Source organism: Zootoca vivipara, chromosome 5 (genome assembly GCF_965207765.1).
Source record: "Zootoca vivipara chromosome 5, rZooViv2.hap1.1, whole genome shotgun sequence".
Lineage (NCBI taxonomy): Eukaryota > Metazoa > Chordata > Lepidosauria > Squamata > Lacertidae > Zootoca > Zootoca vivipara.
Genome location: NC_142588.1, coordinates 53,080,998 through 53,100,370, shown reverse-complemented (window position 1 = coordinate 53,100,370; position 19,373 = coordinate 53,080,998). Strand labels below are relative to the sequence as shown.

At 42.2% G+C, this 19,373-nt stretch overlaps 1 protein-coding gene across 2 annotated transcripts in view; it reads left to right on the top strand.

The window, feature by feature from the left end:
• Positions 1 to 5,102: 5,102 nt before the first annotated feature.
• Positions 5,103 to 19,373, top strand: part of CNNM2 (cyclin and CBS domain divalent metal cation transport mediator 2) — a 115,177-nt gene continuing 100,906 nt past the window's right edge. For both annotated transcript variants that reach the window (XM_035132645.3, XM_088669630.1), the window contains exon 1: positions 5,103 to 7,735. In XM_035132645.3, coding sequence (XP_034988536.3) covers positions 6,100 to 7,735 — 1,636 coding nt within the window. In that variant the 5' untranslated portion in view covers positions 5,103 to 6,099. The remainder of the gene's footprint in view (positions 7,736 to 19,373) is intronic.

The window sequence follows — 19,373 nt, the reverse complement described above, 5'->3', positions numbered from 1 at the left end:
TCTTTGGGATTGGGCTGTAGACTGATCTTCTCCAATCCTCTGGCCACTGCTGAGTTTTCCAAACTTGCTGGCATATTGAGTGTAGCACTTTAACAGCATCATCTTTTAAAAATTTAAATAGTTCAGCTGGTATATCCTCACTTCCACTGGCCTTGTTATTAGCAGTGCTTTCTAAGGCCCATTTGACTTCACTCTCCAGGATGTCTGACCTCCATATCTTTCTGATATAATTCCTCTGCGTATTCTTGCCACCGTTTCTTGATGTCTTCTGCTTCTGTTAGGTCCTTTCTACTTTTGTCCTTTATTAAGGTAATCTTTGTACGAAATGTTCCTTTCACATCTCCAATTTTATAGAACAGATCTCTGTTTTTCCCCATTCTGTTGTTTTCATCTATTTCTTTGCATCGCTCATTTAAGAAGGCCCTCTTGTCTCTCCTTGCTATTTTTTGGAAATCTGCATTCTGTATCTTTCACTATCTCCCTCTCATTTTGCTTGCCTTCTCTCTGCCGCTATTTGTAAGATCTCATTGGACAGCCACTTTGCTTTCTTGCATTTCCTTTTCATTGGGATGGTTTTCTTTGCTGCCTCCTGTATAATGTTACGAGCCTTCATCCATAGTTCTTCAGGCACTCTGTCCACCAAATCTAAATCCTTAAACCTGTTCCTCACTTCTACTGTTTATTCATAAGGGATTTGATTTAGATTGTGTCTTACTGGCCCAGTGGTTTTTCTACTTTCTTCAGTTTAAGCTGGAATTTTGCTATAAGAGGGGCTAGAGACACTTTATTGGAAGGTCTTTCGCATGGGTACCACATGACTGGATAGAGGATATGAGTTCTGTACAAGATGGTTTGGAGAAGCCAGGGACAGATTGCTCCATTATGCCTTGCTTGTGCGCTTTCATGCAGCAAGTGGCTGTTCACTGTTGTCTCATGAACCTTTATCCTGATCCAGCAAGGGAAATCCTGGCATTCTTATGTTGCTTCACTGATGTTCGAAAAACCCAGATGTGGAGCATGTTTGAACAGCCTACTCTGGAAAGCTATTCTTCTCCCTTTAAGAATGGTAGATTAATAAAGATCCATTATAACACTAAAAATTGAAAATTGATGTTTAACTATGAATTATATTCACTCTGAAACTATGTTTATAGAATATCCGTCCATATTTCAGCTAACCCTAGAATTAGGTGTTTTTCTTGGCGAGAGCATTTTGGCCATCTTTTAAATTGGGTGGCAAACCTGTGGCCCTGCAGATGTTGCTGGACTACAGTTCCCAGAATGCCTGTCCATTTGTTATTCTGGCTAGGGCTGATAGGAATTGGAGTTCAACAACATATGGAAGGCCACTGGCTGCTCTTCCCTCCTCCCCACAACCCCTGTTTAAAGCCTTTTCAGATTTAGCACCTAAATCTGTAGCTTCCTCCAATTTGTACATTAATTAAGCCAAATGCTACCTTTAGAAAACAAATGATGGCTTTCATGGTCTCTTACTGCGAGATAAAACAGCAAGTATTATTTATGGTAATTCCTTGCATATCGCTTTTAAGATGCTGTTTTGATCTGGTTAGAACCCTGGGGCTGCCATATGCTAAGAAGTTGCTGTTAAGTGAATTGACCTTATCAATATTAAATGTCCAATCTCCCAGCAAGCAAGAAAAATAAATAAAATGTCAAATCAGGAGCAGGGGGCCAGATATACAGCAGGAAATCATTGAGACTGAAGCCTGTCAGGTTAATTTTTAATTGCTTTATTGTAGGGCCTCATAAAAACTCGGATAAGAAAGCAACAAAGGTGCTCCATATTTTTAGTACTGTTCTGTTCTTAAAAAGCACCAAGCAGTAAACCAGTCTGATTGCATTTTGAAACCAAGGGCTTGTTTGCACAATTGTGTATCAAGAGAGCAGCTTATCCCTTTTCAGTCTTGGAAGGAATGGACAAATGAACGAATGAACAACTGTTGGGATACCAAAAGATTCTGCAGGGGTTGGACTAGATGGCCCTTGTGGTCCCTTCCAACTCTAGAATTCTATGATTTGGAGGAAGGAAGGAAGGAATCAAATGGAGTAGAACTAGACTGAATAAGATAAGCCCCGGATAAACAGGGACATTTCCTGATATTTTAATGAGCAGTAACTCACACATGACAGATGGATAGAATTGATGAGCATTGTGAAGCTGATTCAGGTGTTTATCACTCAAATCTGATTCATGAGAGCGTTGTTTTAAATTGGGTTGATGTTCCAAACATTTCCCCTTCCTCATACTGCCTACAGTGGAAAGGAGAGTCTGAGGAGTGATGCCAGACCACCTGTTTTAAGTAAAAAACCAGGGAGAAACAAACCTCAAGAAATTATCACCACGATATCTCCCCAGTTACAGCTCCTGCCCCCCACTATTCAAGTGTAACCCTCCAATCCTTGTGCTATCTAATTTTGTGACTACAAATGCTCCAAAAGTGTCCAGTGCCCCCTCCCACATCCAAAGGAAACAAAAACTGAAAGGGAAATTCTCACTGCTCAGAGGAGTGGGGTGTGTACAACTAAGGCATTCAATGCTAGAGGCACTAGGCAAAAGAATATTGGACAGCCAACTGCCCTGATCCTGGTCAAGATAGAAAATCTAAATACAAAAACACCATAAAATCCAACTTTAATATTACTTACCTATTACAAATGCCTTGCAAATGCAGGTTACATGACCCACTGGAGAATGTTTTTATATGGCTGGCAAAGCAAAAGGAGCTGAGAGTGAATGAGGCATGACAAACCAGTGGCCTGCCAGATTTTGCTGGACTTCAGGTTCGTTAATCCCTTTCAATTGGTTGTGCTGGCTGGGGCTAATGGAATGTGGACATCTGGAGGTCCACTGGTTAGCCATTTTTGATGTACATGTTTGTACAACTTTAGTTATCTTTCCTATACCCACTTAAAAAGGTAAAGGGGACCCCTGACCATTAGGTCCAGTCGTGACCGACTCTGGGAGTAAATCCCACATATCTCGGTGGTACTTCCTTTTGAGTAGACAAATATAGGATTGTATTGTGATTAGTTTGGTGTTTGATTTTGGCACCAGAGGGAGCTGCACTGCAATAAAAAGAAGACCGAAGAGGTAAAATATCTGATCTAAACCACAGGGAAAAACAATATTAAGCTCCATACAAGTACATTTATGTTGCTAAATGTATGGAGGGGCAGTATATATGGCAGTATATATCATACCATATAAGTTTGTAAACTGCCAAAAGATTGGAATGGAAGGTGCTACATAAATGTTTAATATACTGTACAAATAAAGGAAATAAAAACAGACTTACTAGGTAGTGCTAAGTCTATTTATCAGTGAAGACAATGGGGCATTTCTGAATCAACATAGTTGGGCTATAAGTGTATATAGATCTGAAACAGCAATGATCTGAAGGAATTATATAATCTACACCCCACTGAAATAAATGGCACTGTTACCCCCAACAGACCTGATAGATATTGATTGCAATCTTTGGCCCACCAGATGTTATTGGACTACATCTCCCATCACCCCTGAGCATTTCCATATTGGCTGGGGCTGTCAGGAGTTGGGAGACCAAAAACATCTGGAGGGCCCCATGTTTTTCACCTCTGTGCTTCTGGAAAGATGGCTAGCCTTGAAGATGGTTTGGAAGCTACAGCTTTTGCGGAATGCAATTGTTAAAGTGCTAAATGCTAAGCAGTACAGCTCATTGGAACCACATAATACTGGTTCTTCAGGAGCTGCACCAGTTGCCTGTATTCTACTGAGTCCAGTTCAATGTGTTAATGTTAATTTACAAAGCCTTAAATGGCATAGGATCCAAATAGTTTCCTTATACCACCCTGTTTGGGACAGTCACACTCTCAACTATGGAATTTGCTTTGAGGTATTTTTTGCTGCCATTCTTATTTGGTTTCCAGCACAGCTGAAGATGTTCCCTTTTGTTTAGGCCTTTGTGGGAGTGTAATCGCTTCAAGGCTAGCTGCAATCTGATGAATATCTGTTTGCTACATAATATGGTAGTATTTTAGAGAAGCTTTAAACTGACATGTTGTGTGTTATAGTTATAATATGTAGCTCTTTTTGTTTGTAAACTGCCCTGGGATAAAAATCACTCAATTTTAAAATCACAGAGAGAGAGAGAGAGAGAGAGAGAGAGAGAGAGAGAGAGAGAGAGTGTTTAGCATTCCATTCCATGTGCAGTTTTGTTTGCTCTGTGTTGGAATGTTGGCTTCCATGATACCATAAACTTTGTGCCCTTTGTGTGTGAAAATGTCCCATTTTAGACTATCCTAGTAAACCAGGTGTCTTTAACTATACATTTCCACTTTCTAGATGTTGTCAGAATAGCTTAACTGTGAGTGTGTGCATGAACACAACTCGGTCATGTTTTGATACAGAAGTGTAAAAACATGCAACATTCACACTTTCATCATAACCACACCCTAACTTGCAGCTTTCCATTTAGCTTCAAATAACTATTTAGGTACTTCTTGTCTCCATTCTGAGAGATTTACAGATGTTGGACTTGCAGAGTTTTCTAGTAGCCAGTCTTGGGATTAAAAAGGTAAAGGGACCCCTGACCATTAGGTCCAGTCGTGACCGACTCTGGGGTTGCGCGCTCATCTCGCATTATTGGCCGAGGGAGCCGGCGTATAGCTTCCAGGTCATGTGGCCAGCATGACAAAGCCGCTTCTGGCAAACCAGAGCAGCACATGGAAACGCCGTTTACCTTCCCGCTGTAGCGGTTCCTATTTATCTACTTGCATTTTTACGTGCTTTCGAACTGCTAGGTTGGCAGGAGCTGGGACCGAGCAACGGGAGCTCACCCCGTCACAGGGATTCGAACCGCCGACCTTCTGATCAGCAAGCCCTAGGCTCAGTGGTTTAACCACAGCGCCTGAGTCTTGGGATTATTGTTTGCCAATTTTTATTTTGTGAATGATCTGGAAGTACTTCAGCCATTTTGGGATAGACATCTAGTCCTCAGATATCTGTATACAATACACATGACACTACAATTTATGGCAAAAAATAAAGAAAAAGTAGTTGAGGTTTTAAAAAAAGATTTCCAAACATTCTCATTGTACGTTATCTGTTAAATACACTTTTACCGCACAGTTGAAGACATTTATTACATGGACAATTGGGAGAGCAGGGTTTCACAGACCCATTGTCTCCGCAATCTATGAATGTGATATTTTTATGAGTTTTAATAGCCCGACCAGAACAGCCGCCTTAAAAGAGGAAAAACCGTCAAAGACCGTAAACAAAAATGCCCACAGGGGAAACGTGCCTTTGTGACAGTGAGGTCGAGGAGGGCGGACCTGAGGGAACGAGCGCATCCTTCATGCACGAGCAGTTTCGCGCTTAACATCTCAAGAGGAGCCGGCACAAAGCTCTCGCCTCTATTGGCCACTCTTCCCACCAATCGCCGCTCTCCTCTCTTCCAATTGGCTCGTCGTTCAGGCCGGCAAGTGCTCACACACATACACACAGCAGTCATGCGCTTCTTTAATTTGGGAAAAGGGGGCGGAGCGCACCGCGAACCCGCCCCCTTTTCGCGGACGCGGCTGTAATAAGAGTTACTGAATGAGGACGGAGCGCGCAAGCGGAGTCTCGCTTGCGTTGTTCATTCCCTGCAACATGCGCCGTTCCTCAGGCCTCGTTCCCCGTCCTGCTGGAGCCTCCGCCGGCGAGCCCGTAATCCCAGCGAAGCTCTCCTCCTCCTCCCACTGTGGCTCCCGTGCGCAGGCAGGCGGCCGGCCGGCTCTCTGCCTTTAGCCTCCCCCCCTACCTTATCGCATGCGCGCTCTCCGATTGGACGGTTGTTTTTTCTTCCCCTCCCTACTCCAGCTCGTTGCCCCGCTTGTACTCGCCTGATTGGCTGACGCGCACGCGCGGGCACTGTGCCCCCCTCCCCCCGTTCCCCTCAGGGGTAGGGGTTGGAGTAGCTCCTGGCCGAGGCCCGGCAGTCGCTTGGCATCCCTCGAGGGATTCGCAGCTCGCCGTGGCCGTTGAGCGTCGTCGCGATGGAGCTGCCCCGCTTACTGTGGCCGTGGTAGTGGCGACCTGTCCCTGACGGGAATATGGCCGCACCGCTGCCCGCGGCTGCCGCCTGGCTCCTAGCCGGTCCGGGGGGAGGCGGCGAGAGGGAGACGCGGGTCGCGCTGCGGTCGCCGCTGCTGCTGCCGCTGCTGCTGGGCATCCTCCTCAGCCGCTGCCTGGGAGAGCAGCCGCCGCGCGCCGCCTCAGCCTCAGCTGCCGGCGCCTCCTCCTCCTTACTGCCCGGCGCCTCCGACTCTGAGGAGACGGTGATCATCGGGCTGCGGCTGGAGGACACGAACGACGTGTCGTTCATGGAGAAGGGCGTGCTGCGAGTGAGCGAGAGGAGCCGGGTCAAGCTGCGGGTCTACGGGCAGAACATCAACAACGAGACCTGGTCCCGCATCGCCTTCACCGAGCATGTCCGGTGGAGGGATGGCGAAGGCAGGCGGCCGCCGGCTGAGCAAGAGGACGGCCCGGCCCCCGTGGGCTCTTCCTCCCCGGCCCCGCAACGCTGCGGCATTCGCACCTCGGACATCATCATCCAGCCGCACATCACCCTCAACCGCCGCACGTCGGGGGTCATCGAGATCGTTATCAAGCCGTTGCGAAAAACGGAGAAGAGCAAGTGCTATTACCTGTGCACCTCCGTGTCCTCCCCAGCTATCCTGGGTGGGCCAGGGAGCTCCGCCGGGGGCAGCGGTGGGGGAGGGAGCATTATTGGCCCCGATGGGGGCCCGTGGACCGAGACCACCTGGATCTACCATGATGGTGAGGATACCAGGATGATAGTGGGAGAGGAGAAGAAATTCTTGTTGCCCTTCTGGCTTCAGGTGATATTCATCTCCCTCTTACTGTGCCTCTCTGGCATGTTCAGTGGACTCAACCTGGGACTTATGGCCCTCGACCCTATGGAGTTGCGTATTGTGCAGAACTGTGGGACAGAAAAAGAGAAGAATTACGCTAAGCGTATTGAGCCTGTGCGCCGCCAGGGGAATTACTTGCTCTGCTCTCTGCTGTTGGGCAATGTATTGGTCAACACCACTCTGACCATCCTGCTTGATGATATTGCTGGTTCTGGACTGGTGGCCGTGGTGGCCTCCACTATTGGTATCGTCATCTTCGGTGAGATTGTGCCGCAAGCTATTTGTTCCCGGCACGGCCTTGCCGTAGGCGCCAACACCATCTTCCTCACCAAGTTTTTCATGATGATGACCTTCCCGGCCTCTTACCCGGTCAGCAAGCTTCTAGACTGTGTCTTAGGGCAGGAGATAGGTACTGTCTACAACCGTGAGAAACTACTTGAAATGTTGAGGGTTACTGACCCCTACAATGACCTAGTTAAGGAGGAGCTGAATATAATTCAAGGGGCGCTGGAACTGCGCACAAAGACGGTGGAGGATGTAATGACTCCACTACGGGACTGCTTCATGATTACTGCTGAGGCTGTGCTTGATTTCAACACTATGTCTGAAATCATGGAAAGTGGTTATACCCGTATTCCTGTATTCGAAGGGGAACGCTCCAACATTGTGGACCTCCTTTTTGTCAAGGACTTGGCCTTTGTGGATCCTGATGACTGCACTCCGCTCAAGACCATAACCCGTTTCTATAACCACCCACTGCACTTTGTCTTCAATGACACCAAGCTTGACGCCATGCTTGAGGAATTCAAAAAAGGTGGGATGGTGGTGGTTGGTGATGGGTGTGGGGAAGATGAATGCAAAAAGGAGCTTTAAGGGCTGGAATTTTTTTTTAATGAGAACAGAGATTCTTGGGATGCTGAATATTACTCAAAACAAATTTGCTGCTTGCATGGTGCAATTGTAGAGTAGCAAACAGTTTCTTTCGCCCTCACTTCCCCCCTGGTAATAATAGGATTTCATCTACTGCCCTACTCATTTCTGAGTCTGCATACTTTGTTGAGTATTATTATATTACTAAAGAGGTGATTTAACATTTTTCAGCAGACAACGTGTATAAGCATATGATATGGAATCCTTGCTCCCTCCTCTATGCATCTTTCTTATTTACCTTGTTACATATATTTTATGTGTCCACACTTTGGTTTTTTATATGTACATCTCCCTTTTCTGAAAAAGTGTCTCTCATGACACAAAAGTTGTATATGGGCCAAAGTCACGTGTTTGTGTAAAAAAGAGCATGAACAAATATGTAAGCACAAGATAATGGATCCCAAGATTTGTAGCAGTGTTCTTGGCTTACCATTCATGGTTTGTCTGAGAGAGACATATGACGAGTTCAGATTTGTTGTACCGGTAACACTTAAGAGCTATGGCTTGGCTCTGGGTACTGTGGCAGCAGGAGAATCTGGGGAGGAGTGAAGTAGCTGTGATTTTTGGGGTGAGTAGCTGCATGGTTGCACATTCATGCTTAGCCATGTTTGGCTTAGTATTACGTGCAAACTGAGACTTTGAATAACTCTAAAACAGAGTTCTGTGTTTAAAGCTAAGCGAAGTATTATTTATAGATAAGAATTAATTCTGAACTAAAGTTGTCACATGTTGCAAGATTCTTACCTGGAAGACCTTTGTGTGGGAATCAATAACATGTGGTCTAGATTGGTGCTTTTCACTCCTTGGCTTATACACATACTGAGAAGCTGCAATTGGCTGTGTTCTCCCACTTTCACACCCTGTGAATTTGGAGTAAAAATGTGTACAATACGGTCACATTATGATCAATGTGTAGTTTTTCCATTAAGTCTTGCACAGAAGTGTCTTTTGTATGACAATTCTGTCATAATGTGAAGTGGTCCTTCAGTTAAGGCTACACTATAAAATATTATTGGTATTTATAGTTTCTCTGTGTTTCCTGCTGCTGGTAAACCATGCATGGTAAGTGCTGACTCTAATCATGAACACTTAATGGGCAGCTTGGACCAAATGAGTTCTATGATTTCTGAATTCTGCAATATAGCTCCTTTAATCTTAGTATGATTAGAAAAAACACTTAGAAAACTCTCTAATTATCTGTTTCTCAAGTTCAATAAGAAAGGGCACAAAGGCTTATCTTTTATGGTTACCCATCAGTTGTGGAACTCCTCACTGCAGACTTACCAAGCATGAGCATCTTTGGAAAAACTGTACAACCCACCTGTTTGAGCTGGTCTTTAGCATCAGATATATTGGGAAGGCATAGCAAAAGATGCACATTGTTCTGTTTCACTTATTCATTCATTTTTTTGTTAAGCACCCTGAGCCTTCAAGTTGGAGCAGTCTAGAAATCTAAAGAAACAAATTATTGATTAAAAGTCCACAGATCAAATTTAGTGATCTGTGGCCCAGTGGAACATCTTTAAGAGTTGCATTTGCTATACAGCTGGGCAAACAGGTTACTGCTAGTGTTAACCTTTTCTCAAGGTAATTCCTGCACTGTGGCTGAACTTTTGCACTCAGTTTCTGATTGGTAGACAGTAAACTCTGCTAGTTAAATTACAGCACTATCTTGCAAGGCTTGCAGGAGAGGTTAATAATAATAAGGTTTCTATGCTTGAAGCAACAGAAAGAGCAGGCTAGTAGGTCCCTTGTGTGAAGATTGAGAAATGCTATTGAGTGACAGAAGATGGTACCGCTCAACACCTACTTTGCTTCTGTCTCCATCTAAAAGTAAAGCAGTGCCCGATCTGGTGATAACAGAATAAAGGATGCAAGGGAGGAAGCTGAAGCCCAAGCTAGGAAAACAGGTGGTAAGGGAACACCTGGTTATTTTAAATGAATTCAAATCTCCAGGGTCAGATGAGCTGCACCCAAGGTACTAAAGGAACTTGTGGGTGTGATCTCAGAGCCTCTATCTATAATCTCTTGAGAATTTTTGGAGAACAGGAGAGGTCCCTGCGGACTGGAGGTGGGCAAATGTTGTCCCCATCTTCTAAAAGAGAGAAAAAGAAGACGCAGGTAACTACTGACCTGTGAGCTCAACATCAATACTGGGAAAGGTTCTAGAACAGATATTTAAACAGCCTGTCTGTGAGCACTTAGAAAAGGATGCTGTGATTACTAAAACCCACCATGGTTTTCTCAAAAACAAGTCATGCAGACAAATCTTACTTTTTTTTAAATAGAGTTGCAAATTTGTTGGATCAGGAGAATGCTGTGGACATAGCTTATCTTGATTTCAGTACGGCTTTTGACAAAGTCTCCCATGATAATTTTGAACAGAAACTGGTAAAATGTGGACTGGACAAGATAACTGTTAGGTGATTTTGTAGCTGGTTGACTGACCGAACCCAAAGGGTGCTCACTAAAGGTTCCTTGTCATCCTGGGAAAAAGTGACAAGTGGAGTGCTACAGAGTTCTGTCCTGGGCCTGTTGTTGTTTAACAACTTTATAAACCACTTGGCTGAAGGTATTGAGGGGATGCTCATACAATTTGCAGATGACACCAAATTGGCAATGCCACTGAAGACAGAATCGGGATTCTAGATAATCTTAACAGATTGGCGAACTGGGCCCAAACTACCAAAATGAAATTCAAAACGGACAAATGTAAGGTTCTGCACTTAGATGGGAAGAACTAGCTGCACAAATATAAAATGGGGGGCACCTGGCTCTCCAGTAGTACATGTGAAAAGGATCTACGGGTCTTAGTGGACCACTACCTGAACATTAATCAACAACAGCAAAAAAGATCATAGAATCATAGAATTGGAAGAGACCACAAGGGCCATCCAGTCCAACCCCCTGCCGAGCAGGAAACACCATCAAAGCATTCTTGACATATGCCTGTCAAGCCTCTGCTTAAAGACCTCCAAAGAAGGAGCTACATTGAACACTGCATGACTGATTTCTGAGTAAAAATGTATAGGCTTACTTTTAGTGGTAGTGTAGAAGTGAAATACTGTTGTACCTTGGAAGTCCAAACATTTGGAAACCAAAGTACAGCTTCTGATTGGCTGCAGGAAGCTACTGCAGCCAATCAGAAGCCACAGAAGCCCTGTTGGACATTCGGCTCACAAAAATAGTTCACAAACTGGAACAGTCACTTCCAGGTTTGCGGTGTTTGGGAGCCAATACGTTCAAGAACTAAGCTGTTCGAAAACCAAGGTATGAATGTATGTTGCTATGAAAATGCTAGTACTATATTAAAGGTTTCTTTGTAGTAATCTGCAAGCCTGTCTAAATAGTGATTTGTACACATTTGTTTCGATTGGAGATGGGAATCTGCCTTGATCTGATCTGGTGTGTGTGTGTGTGTGTGAGAGAGAGAGAGAGAGAGAGAGAGAGAGAGAGAGAACTACTATGAAAAGCTGTAGTAAGGGCCTTATTCCATTGTAAAACAAAGCCTTATTGAATCTGGTAGGTTAGTAGTGAGGTATTGTATGGAGGGAGCCCATACCAAAATTGTTTAGGATATGATTTAAGCCATATTGTTTCCACATAACTTCCAGACCTTTTATGGGAACCATAGATGTTCCTGGTTATTGCACCAAAATGTACTTGGACTTGTGTATTAACATACCTCATTTTTGCTATTGTATCTGTATTATAGCAACTGTACTTCTTCATTAGTGATGCCTTATTAGCTTTGAGCTAGTTGGTTGAGCAATAGTTCTCTGATATATAATATCTTTGTAAAATAGCAAATTCCCTTTACTATTTTATCCCACATGCTAATAAGGTATCATGATTCCCGCCCCCACCACCAACAGTAGAAATATGTTGATGTCTATACTTTCCCCCACTTCAAATTAGTTGAGGAATACAGTGTTGGGCTGGCCCTACAGGGTGGATTTTGTAAATGGTGAAAGGGCACATTTTGATTTTGATCAGACTGGAAAGTTTAATCAGACTGCAAGTTTAACATTCAGTGCTTAATAATTAATTAAGGATTAATAATAAGAGCCATTTAAAGTATATTAAAAACTGATTGACATTCAGAGTTGCTGAGTATGTGACCCTGACTAGTTTGGGAAGATGAATTACTGTCTTTGTACTTTACAGCCTGAGGCTGTGGTGTTGTTTTAACTCTAATAATTTGACTGTAACTTAATGTACTGTATTTTCTTGGTAGGAGCTGAAATGACACAAAAGCTGCACTGTACATCCTGTCCATTTAGTCTATCCACTACGCAGAAGCACCATACATTGCCCATTGAAAGCCTTTCTCGCCCTCTCCCTGGCTTTGAACCCTTAACAGAGATAAGAAACATAGAATCATAGAATTGTAGAGTTGGAAGGGATCCCAAGGGTCATCTAGTCCAACTGCCTTCAATGCCTCTTTCAAAACTTTTCTCTGCCAGGTTTTGTTTCCCCTCTCTAATTCTATGTGATGCTCTGGCAGAGGTGCAGAAAATGATCCTCCAGAAAGGATAGAATAAAGACCATTGCCTTGGTTTGAACTTTTTTTGTGACTTCTAGAGGAAGAACTGTGGACATGGGTTATTAGGTTATTAGCACCCTGTAACACCATATACTGTATAATGTGACCATAGGACTAAGTTCTGTGTAAATAGCTTAGTTTTATCTCTAGAAAGAAGCTAGGTGTGCTCATTTGCAAAAAGCTGAGCAACTTGGCTTCAGTTCGACAGCATGGAGTGCATAAAAGCTTTGGTTTGGAAAGAAACTTGTGGGCAGTTCTTTGCTTGCCTCTCTTCCAATTGACAAGTGTGTTTTTAATGATCCTGTTTGCCTGAGCCTTGGCTAAAACCACTGGCATTCCTTCTTGTCGTTTTTCTTCACTGGCTGTTCTCAGCATGTATGATCCTAAATCCAAAGCCTTCTATTTCTAGCTTACTGCAAGAATTCAGCTTGAAATGCCTTGTGTTGTGACACTAATATTGTAAAGCTGGCACACTTAGCACAGACCATTCATTGTACAGCAGCTTTCCCAGTGCCCTTTACAGCCCTACAGTTCAGGAGTTTCTGTGAGTTACTCCTTATCTGCTGCAATAGTAGACCTGGAGAAGTTGAGTTTTGCTTCTTGTTCTTTTTAAAATCTTTCTATTTGCAACTGTATTACACTACAAGATTGCTGAGTTTGAATTAATAACCTGTTCCACAGAAAATGTGCCTGCATCATTCTGCTTTCGTGATCATTTGAGTGCACTAAAGTTTCTTTTCTTTTGAGCTCTACTCAAATCTGGTCAGAGTAGTTTCAAGACTTAAATGTTTCTAAAGTTATGTGATGGCAGGGAATGTTTGTTAGTGTAGATTACAGAAGAAGAAGAAGAAGAAGAAGAAGAAGAAGAAGAAGAAGAAGAAGAAGAAGAAGAAGAAGAAGAAGAAGAAGAAGAAGAAGAAGAAGAAGAAGAAGAAGAAGAAGAAGAAGAAGAAGAAGAAGAAGAAGAAGAAGAAGAAGAAGAAGAAGAAGAAGAAGAAGAAGAGGAAGAAGAAGAAGAAGAAGAAGAGTTTGGATTTGATATCCCGCTTTAACACTACCCGAAGGAGTCTCAAAGCGGCTAACAATCTCCTTTCCCCTCCTCCCCCACAACAAACACTCTGTGAGGTGAGTGAGGATGAGAGACTTCAGAGAAGTGTGACTAGCCCAAGGTCACCCAGCAGCTGCATGTGGAGGAGCGGAGACGCAAACCCGGTTTCCCAGATTACGAGCCTACCGCTCTTAACCACTACACCACACTGGCTCCCATGTCTGTGTTTTGTCTAAGGTGTTGGCCTTTAAAGAAATGGTACCTGTTGGTTGCTCAGAAATTGTGCTTTCATTGGATGTAACTATTATTGAATGGGTGCCCTGTTTCTCAGTTTTTTCATGTTGTAGGAGAAGTGAGTTTCTTGATCCTCCTGTGCCTCTGTTAATCTTGGAGTTCCGCTTTGGAAACTATTTAAATTCATCTGTTTCTTATTTTGGTTTGTGTTAGTTATTGCAAACTGTGTTCTTGTTTACACATTTAATTTCTTCTCTGTCGTTGTGTTGTGGTTTCTGCATGGTGAGGTGCAATTCATCTTAATCAAACCAAGTTTTCCATTTTGTAATTTATCTGTTTCATGAACAAGAAAGCATACCAATTGTTTCAACAGCCAGTTAGCATTTTGCTTTGTAAATAGAGCCTTGCCCATTAACATTATCTAAAACCTTTTGTTATGTTTTCTACTTCAAAATAGCAGAGCAATTCTTCTGGTTCTGGAGAAACCATTGTAGTTGTGGAGCCACCAATTCCAAACCCTTGCTGACTCCTTTGGCTTAAAAAAAATTCTTTCTCATTGACCCCAGTGGAAAGAAGCATTAGTATGCCAGTTTCAGGCTGGTGTGTACTTTTTCTCTATTCTTGGGGAGCTTTGTGGGAGGGCTTTGGGCCTAACATGCCTTTGGTATGCCCCATTTAACCCTTTACAGTTATTATGAGGAGCTTCCAGGCTATTGGTTTAATTCGGCCTGACATGGGTTCCAATTTGGCCTGTGAGACCATTTTCTCCCAAACCCACGTCCACTTGTCCCACACTTGATGTCATATCTGCTGCCAAGTGTGCAGCTGATAAGAATGGAGTAACAGTGGGACAACTGTTGAAGCACCAATGGCAGAAGAAAGCAAGCTGTGAATATTTCTGTAGCTACAAGAGGAGCCCCCGAGAGTGAACTTCCAGCAAAGGGGAAGAACCACAGCATTGTTGTCCCTGGGATGTCTTCTAATGGACTGTAGGATTGCTTCCTTAGTTACCAGGGAGGTAATTATGAAACAAATTAATTAGTTTAGTTCTCTCTCTAGCTATGCAAATACACTAAATAAGATCACTTACATGAAGACAGACTTAGATGTACATACTGCATTTTGGGCAAAAATATTCCAAACTTTTCATAAGCAAAGACAGGGTAACTGTACACAGTAGTATTTCTCTATGACACAGAATATAAATGCCCATGCTGTTTGGTTGATATGGTCATTTTTAATAAAATGGCTACAAAAATATAAAATGGCTACAAAAATATACTCTAGTTTATGATTTGTAGTTATTGTATCTTGGACCAAGCTTTAATTTGGTGTATTTTGATTTTTTGGGGGGGGGGGTCATAATTCATTTTTAAGAAACTATAAATAAAGGGTTATATGCTCAGAGTATACCCATTGAAATTAATGGATTTCAGTTAGTTATGCTTTTTAATTCTAGTGATTCTACCCTCTGACTAATGTTGGATGCAGCCCATAGATTTTAGAATGGATGCTTGTATAAAATGTGGGATCAATTTTTAATCAAGTTATTTTTAGACACGTTCTATTTAGAGTCACTTACAAAACTTTTTAAAACTCAAATTTATATACCCTGTCTTGCTACATAGTATTATTTCAATATCTGCATACATTCTTCTTGTTTATGAATTGGTCTTGCACAAGTTAATCTTCACCTTAACCTAGCCCTGGTTTGTGATATGAAATAAATATATACTGTATATTTCTTTATGCTGCCTTGAAGTAAGCAGCATAAAGAAATCTTCCAGAACCTATTGGCCAAAGCTGTCCAGCAAATTTGAAGCTGAATTCTCCATACCTGAATCTAATATTCTTTTTGCTTCACCATATTGATCCTTTTCCTTGTTTGGAAGGCTTCCCTGGTAATCTTGATAGATTTTTTTCTCAATGGTCTTTGCAATCTACTAAGTTCTTCTGGCTTCAGATATGATAGATGCTGTCAGTATCCTACTGGGCCACTTGCTATTGAAATATAAAGCCCTGAACAGCTTGGGACTAGGTTAGCTCTGGGAATGCCTTGCCTTGTATACCCCTGGCAGTTGCTTTGGTCCTTATGAGAGACACTCTTGGTGGTGCTGTTTGCTTCTGAGGTTTGTCTTATGTATACCGAAGCCAGGGCCATTAGTGGGGTGGCATCTGCTCCTTTGGAAAGTGTTCCCAGGGAGCATTAGGCAGGCACCTACAGTGCTGGAGTGGTATTCAACTAAATAGTTACACTACTGCCACAAACTTTAGCTGTGCAACATAACTTACTCTCTCTTCTCTCTGTGTCCCTTCTAAAACAGCTCTAGAGGGTTGAGGAATTTGTAAAACAATCATATAAATAATCATATTTTACATAATCAGTAAAATATTGTAAATATAACCATAAGGATTAATATCATCAAAAGAGACTTACTGCTCACTACTCATAACAATCAAGTTGTTGGAAAAATATTCACAGCAATTTGATTTTACAGCAACTTGTTATACGTAATGAGTCGTTATGTCAACAATATTTTACTGACTATGTATTACTGTGTATTTCATTTTTCATAGATACTGTAATTTGACCACATCACTTGGGCATATTGGCTAAGAGACCAGATTCATGTGACTAATTATTTGGTACTTCTTTAAACCACTAAGGAAGACCTGTATGGTTTCGATATATATTATTGTTTATCACAAGTTTGTTGGCCTGTTACTTATTGCCTACATTACTTATTGCCTACATTTATTTATTCTTAAGATTTGAGTAATATATGTTCATACAATTTCTACTTGTGTCCTTGCCCTTGTAGTTCATGCTTTGCCTTGAATTTATTCTCCTTTGTTTTGGTTTGTGCATAGGCAGCTATATTTCTACAAACAAGCCTTAAACAGATGCTATGCTGCTAGTGCAGTGACTCTTTCAAAGATGACAGAGAAATTATGTCAAGGATGCCATTAAATTAATTACTTTTCACTTTAGCCCTGTCAGGCCTAGCCATAACAAGTAATGGTTTGTCTTGTTTTGCCTTGTAGTCTAATAAATGAGAAATGTCCAGTTTCTGCCATATAAGCAATTTCTTCTCCCTCACTTCCCCAACAGCATTTAGTCTCATGATATAATTTGAGAGTTTACCAGACCTATAGAGAAGAATATTAATAAACCTCTTCTGAAGATTTGAGAGCTCTGTAAAAGAGTTTATTGAAACTGAAGTATTTTAACATTAATAAGCGGTTCCCCTGTGCTGAGATTGAGAAGCAGGTATAACTTTGTTTTATTGGGAAAAGCACATGTCTAGAGACTTGGAAATTATTCTTCTAATCTAAGCTGTTGTGTAGTTTCTGCCAAGGGCCGGTGTTGTTCCATGCTCTCTCTTGGTTGTAGCAATGCAGTAAATGCTTTGTCTCCAGTCTTTCTCTTTGTGCAACCACCCTTAATATCTGCTGGTTGCCACAGTTCATAGAATGGGGATGTGGGTTGCTCTACATAGCACTTGGTGGCATGAGGTGCGGGCTGGAGGGCAATAATTAGACATCCTTTGTTTCCATCAGAAGAATGAAAACTAAATTATTTGAATAGCCTACCGTACTTATAATTGGGATTCAGATAATACATTTAAATACATTTAAAGTATCTGTGCAAAATGGAAGCAAAACTTAACACAAATAACATCTTTAATTATTATCAACACTCATTCATTAAAACCACCACCACCTCACTGTTAACTTCTGATGGAATACACATCATGGGAAAATAGAGGCTGGAAAACACACTTACCATAAATGGCATCTTCCCATCACTCAGAGCCTTTGCTGCTTTCTCACTTCAGAGGTTCGACTTCCATATGACATAGCATCATTTGTAACTTGAATTTTGAAGAAGGCCAAAAAAGTGTCCACTCCTTTTGTGAGGCCATTAGTCTTAAATTATAGGGTGGTTACAATTTTAGAGATTTTTGGAGAAAGGAGGAATTCTTATACCTATTCCGGCGTATAAGACCCCCCCCCCCCAACTTTTCCAGTTAAAATATAGAGTTTGGGATATACTCGCCGTATAAGAAATACGACTTTTTGAATGGGGCTTACCATGATAGATGGGACGCAGGTGGTGCTGTGGGTTAAAACACAGAGCCTAGGGCTTGCCGATCAGAAGGTCTGCGGTTCGAATCCCCGTGATGGGGTGAGCTTCCGTTGCTCGGTCCCAGCTCCTGCTAACCTAGCAGTTCGAAAGCACATCAAAGTGCAAGTAGATAAATAGGTACCGCTACAGCGGGAAGGTAAATGGTGTTTCCATGTGCTGCTCTGGTTCGCCAGAAGCAGCTTTGTCATGCTGGCCACATGACCTGGAAGCTGTATGCCGGCTCCCTTGGGCAATAATGCGAGATGAGCGCCACAACCCCAGAGTCGGTCATGACTGGACCATTCCCTTTACCTTTACCTACCACGATAGATATGACATGGCAGAATGTTGCAAGCAACCTTCTTTTTAACTGTGGTTTTTGTTTTGTTTTTTAAAAAGCTTTGCCTCTGCTTCAAGGCAGTGGTGGAACTGGAATAAGTAGTATCCTGGCAATGTTCTTCATTGAAAATGGCTTGCGGGGAATAACACTACAAACACAAACCCCTGTGTTGCAAAATGTAACAATCTACAAAAATGCAAATGCAACATGCTGGCTAATAACTGTTAGTGAATATATAATTGGTTATGATGTCATTCAAAATACACAAACAAGCCACTTCAAAATGACGTACGTATCATACAACTCATTTCTCAAAATATATGAGTAACTACAAGTTGTTATATGTATCAGAGTCAAACAAAGAATCAAACAAATCAATGAATAGTGAGGCACGCCAAGCCGTCTCTCAAAGGAAGACGTCTCACAAAAGTCTCAAAAGGACAGTATATCCAGAATTGTTCAACTTTTTCGGAATAAAGTCTTCATCAGCGAATAATTATCAATGAAATATACACACTAGTAGGGATCATGCTAGTAGATCAGTGCTCACTGGTCAGGGATGATCGGTGTAGTAGTCCAAAGCACCTGGAGGTCACTGGGTTGTAGGAAGCTGACTTACAGAAATGCAAGTTAAATCTTTGGTAGAAAGGTATATACATAAGAATGCATTCAAAACAATTGGTATTTAAATGCATTTTTAGCAACCAGAACAAAATAGATTGATTCATAGCATTGTGTAATTTAAGCTGAAATTGAGACCCTGGAATGCTTGGTCCATTAATATATAAGATTTAAAAAAATAGTGCTTTGATGGGTACTTCCAAAGCAGTGTTGCAATTCTTGGTCTACAACCTGCTGATTAAACTTTTAATTTTGAGTCTCTCCCAGTTCCACTAATTAAGCTCATAAAACTAGCCCTTGACACTGGAGGACTGCAGTGCTGTGAACCATGCCGTGTCTAGTGAGCATGACCTGGCACACACACAATGATTTGACAAGGTCCCAAACTGCAGCCTGCCAGCTACAAACAGTAGCGTAAATACTAAACACTAATGAGCTGCAGATACCAGCATATGGCTAATGGCCTCAGATCAGCTGGCCACTGCAGCCTAGCTACTGTCAAGGTCATCTGACCAGCTCAGGTGCATTTGGTGGTGTGTGTTTTATTATTGTGATGCTGTTTAAAGGGGTGTGGAATGGTGCTGTGAATTGCAATTTCTCCTTT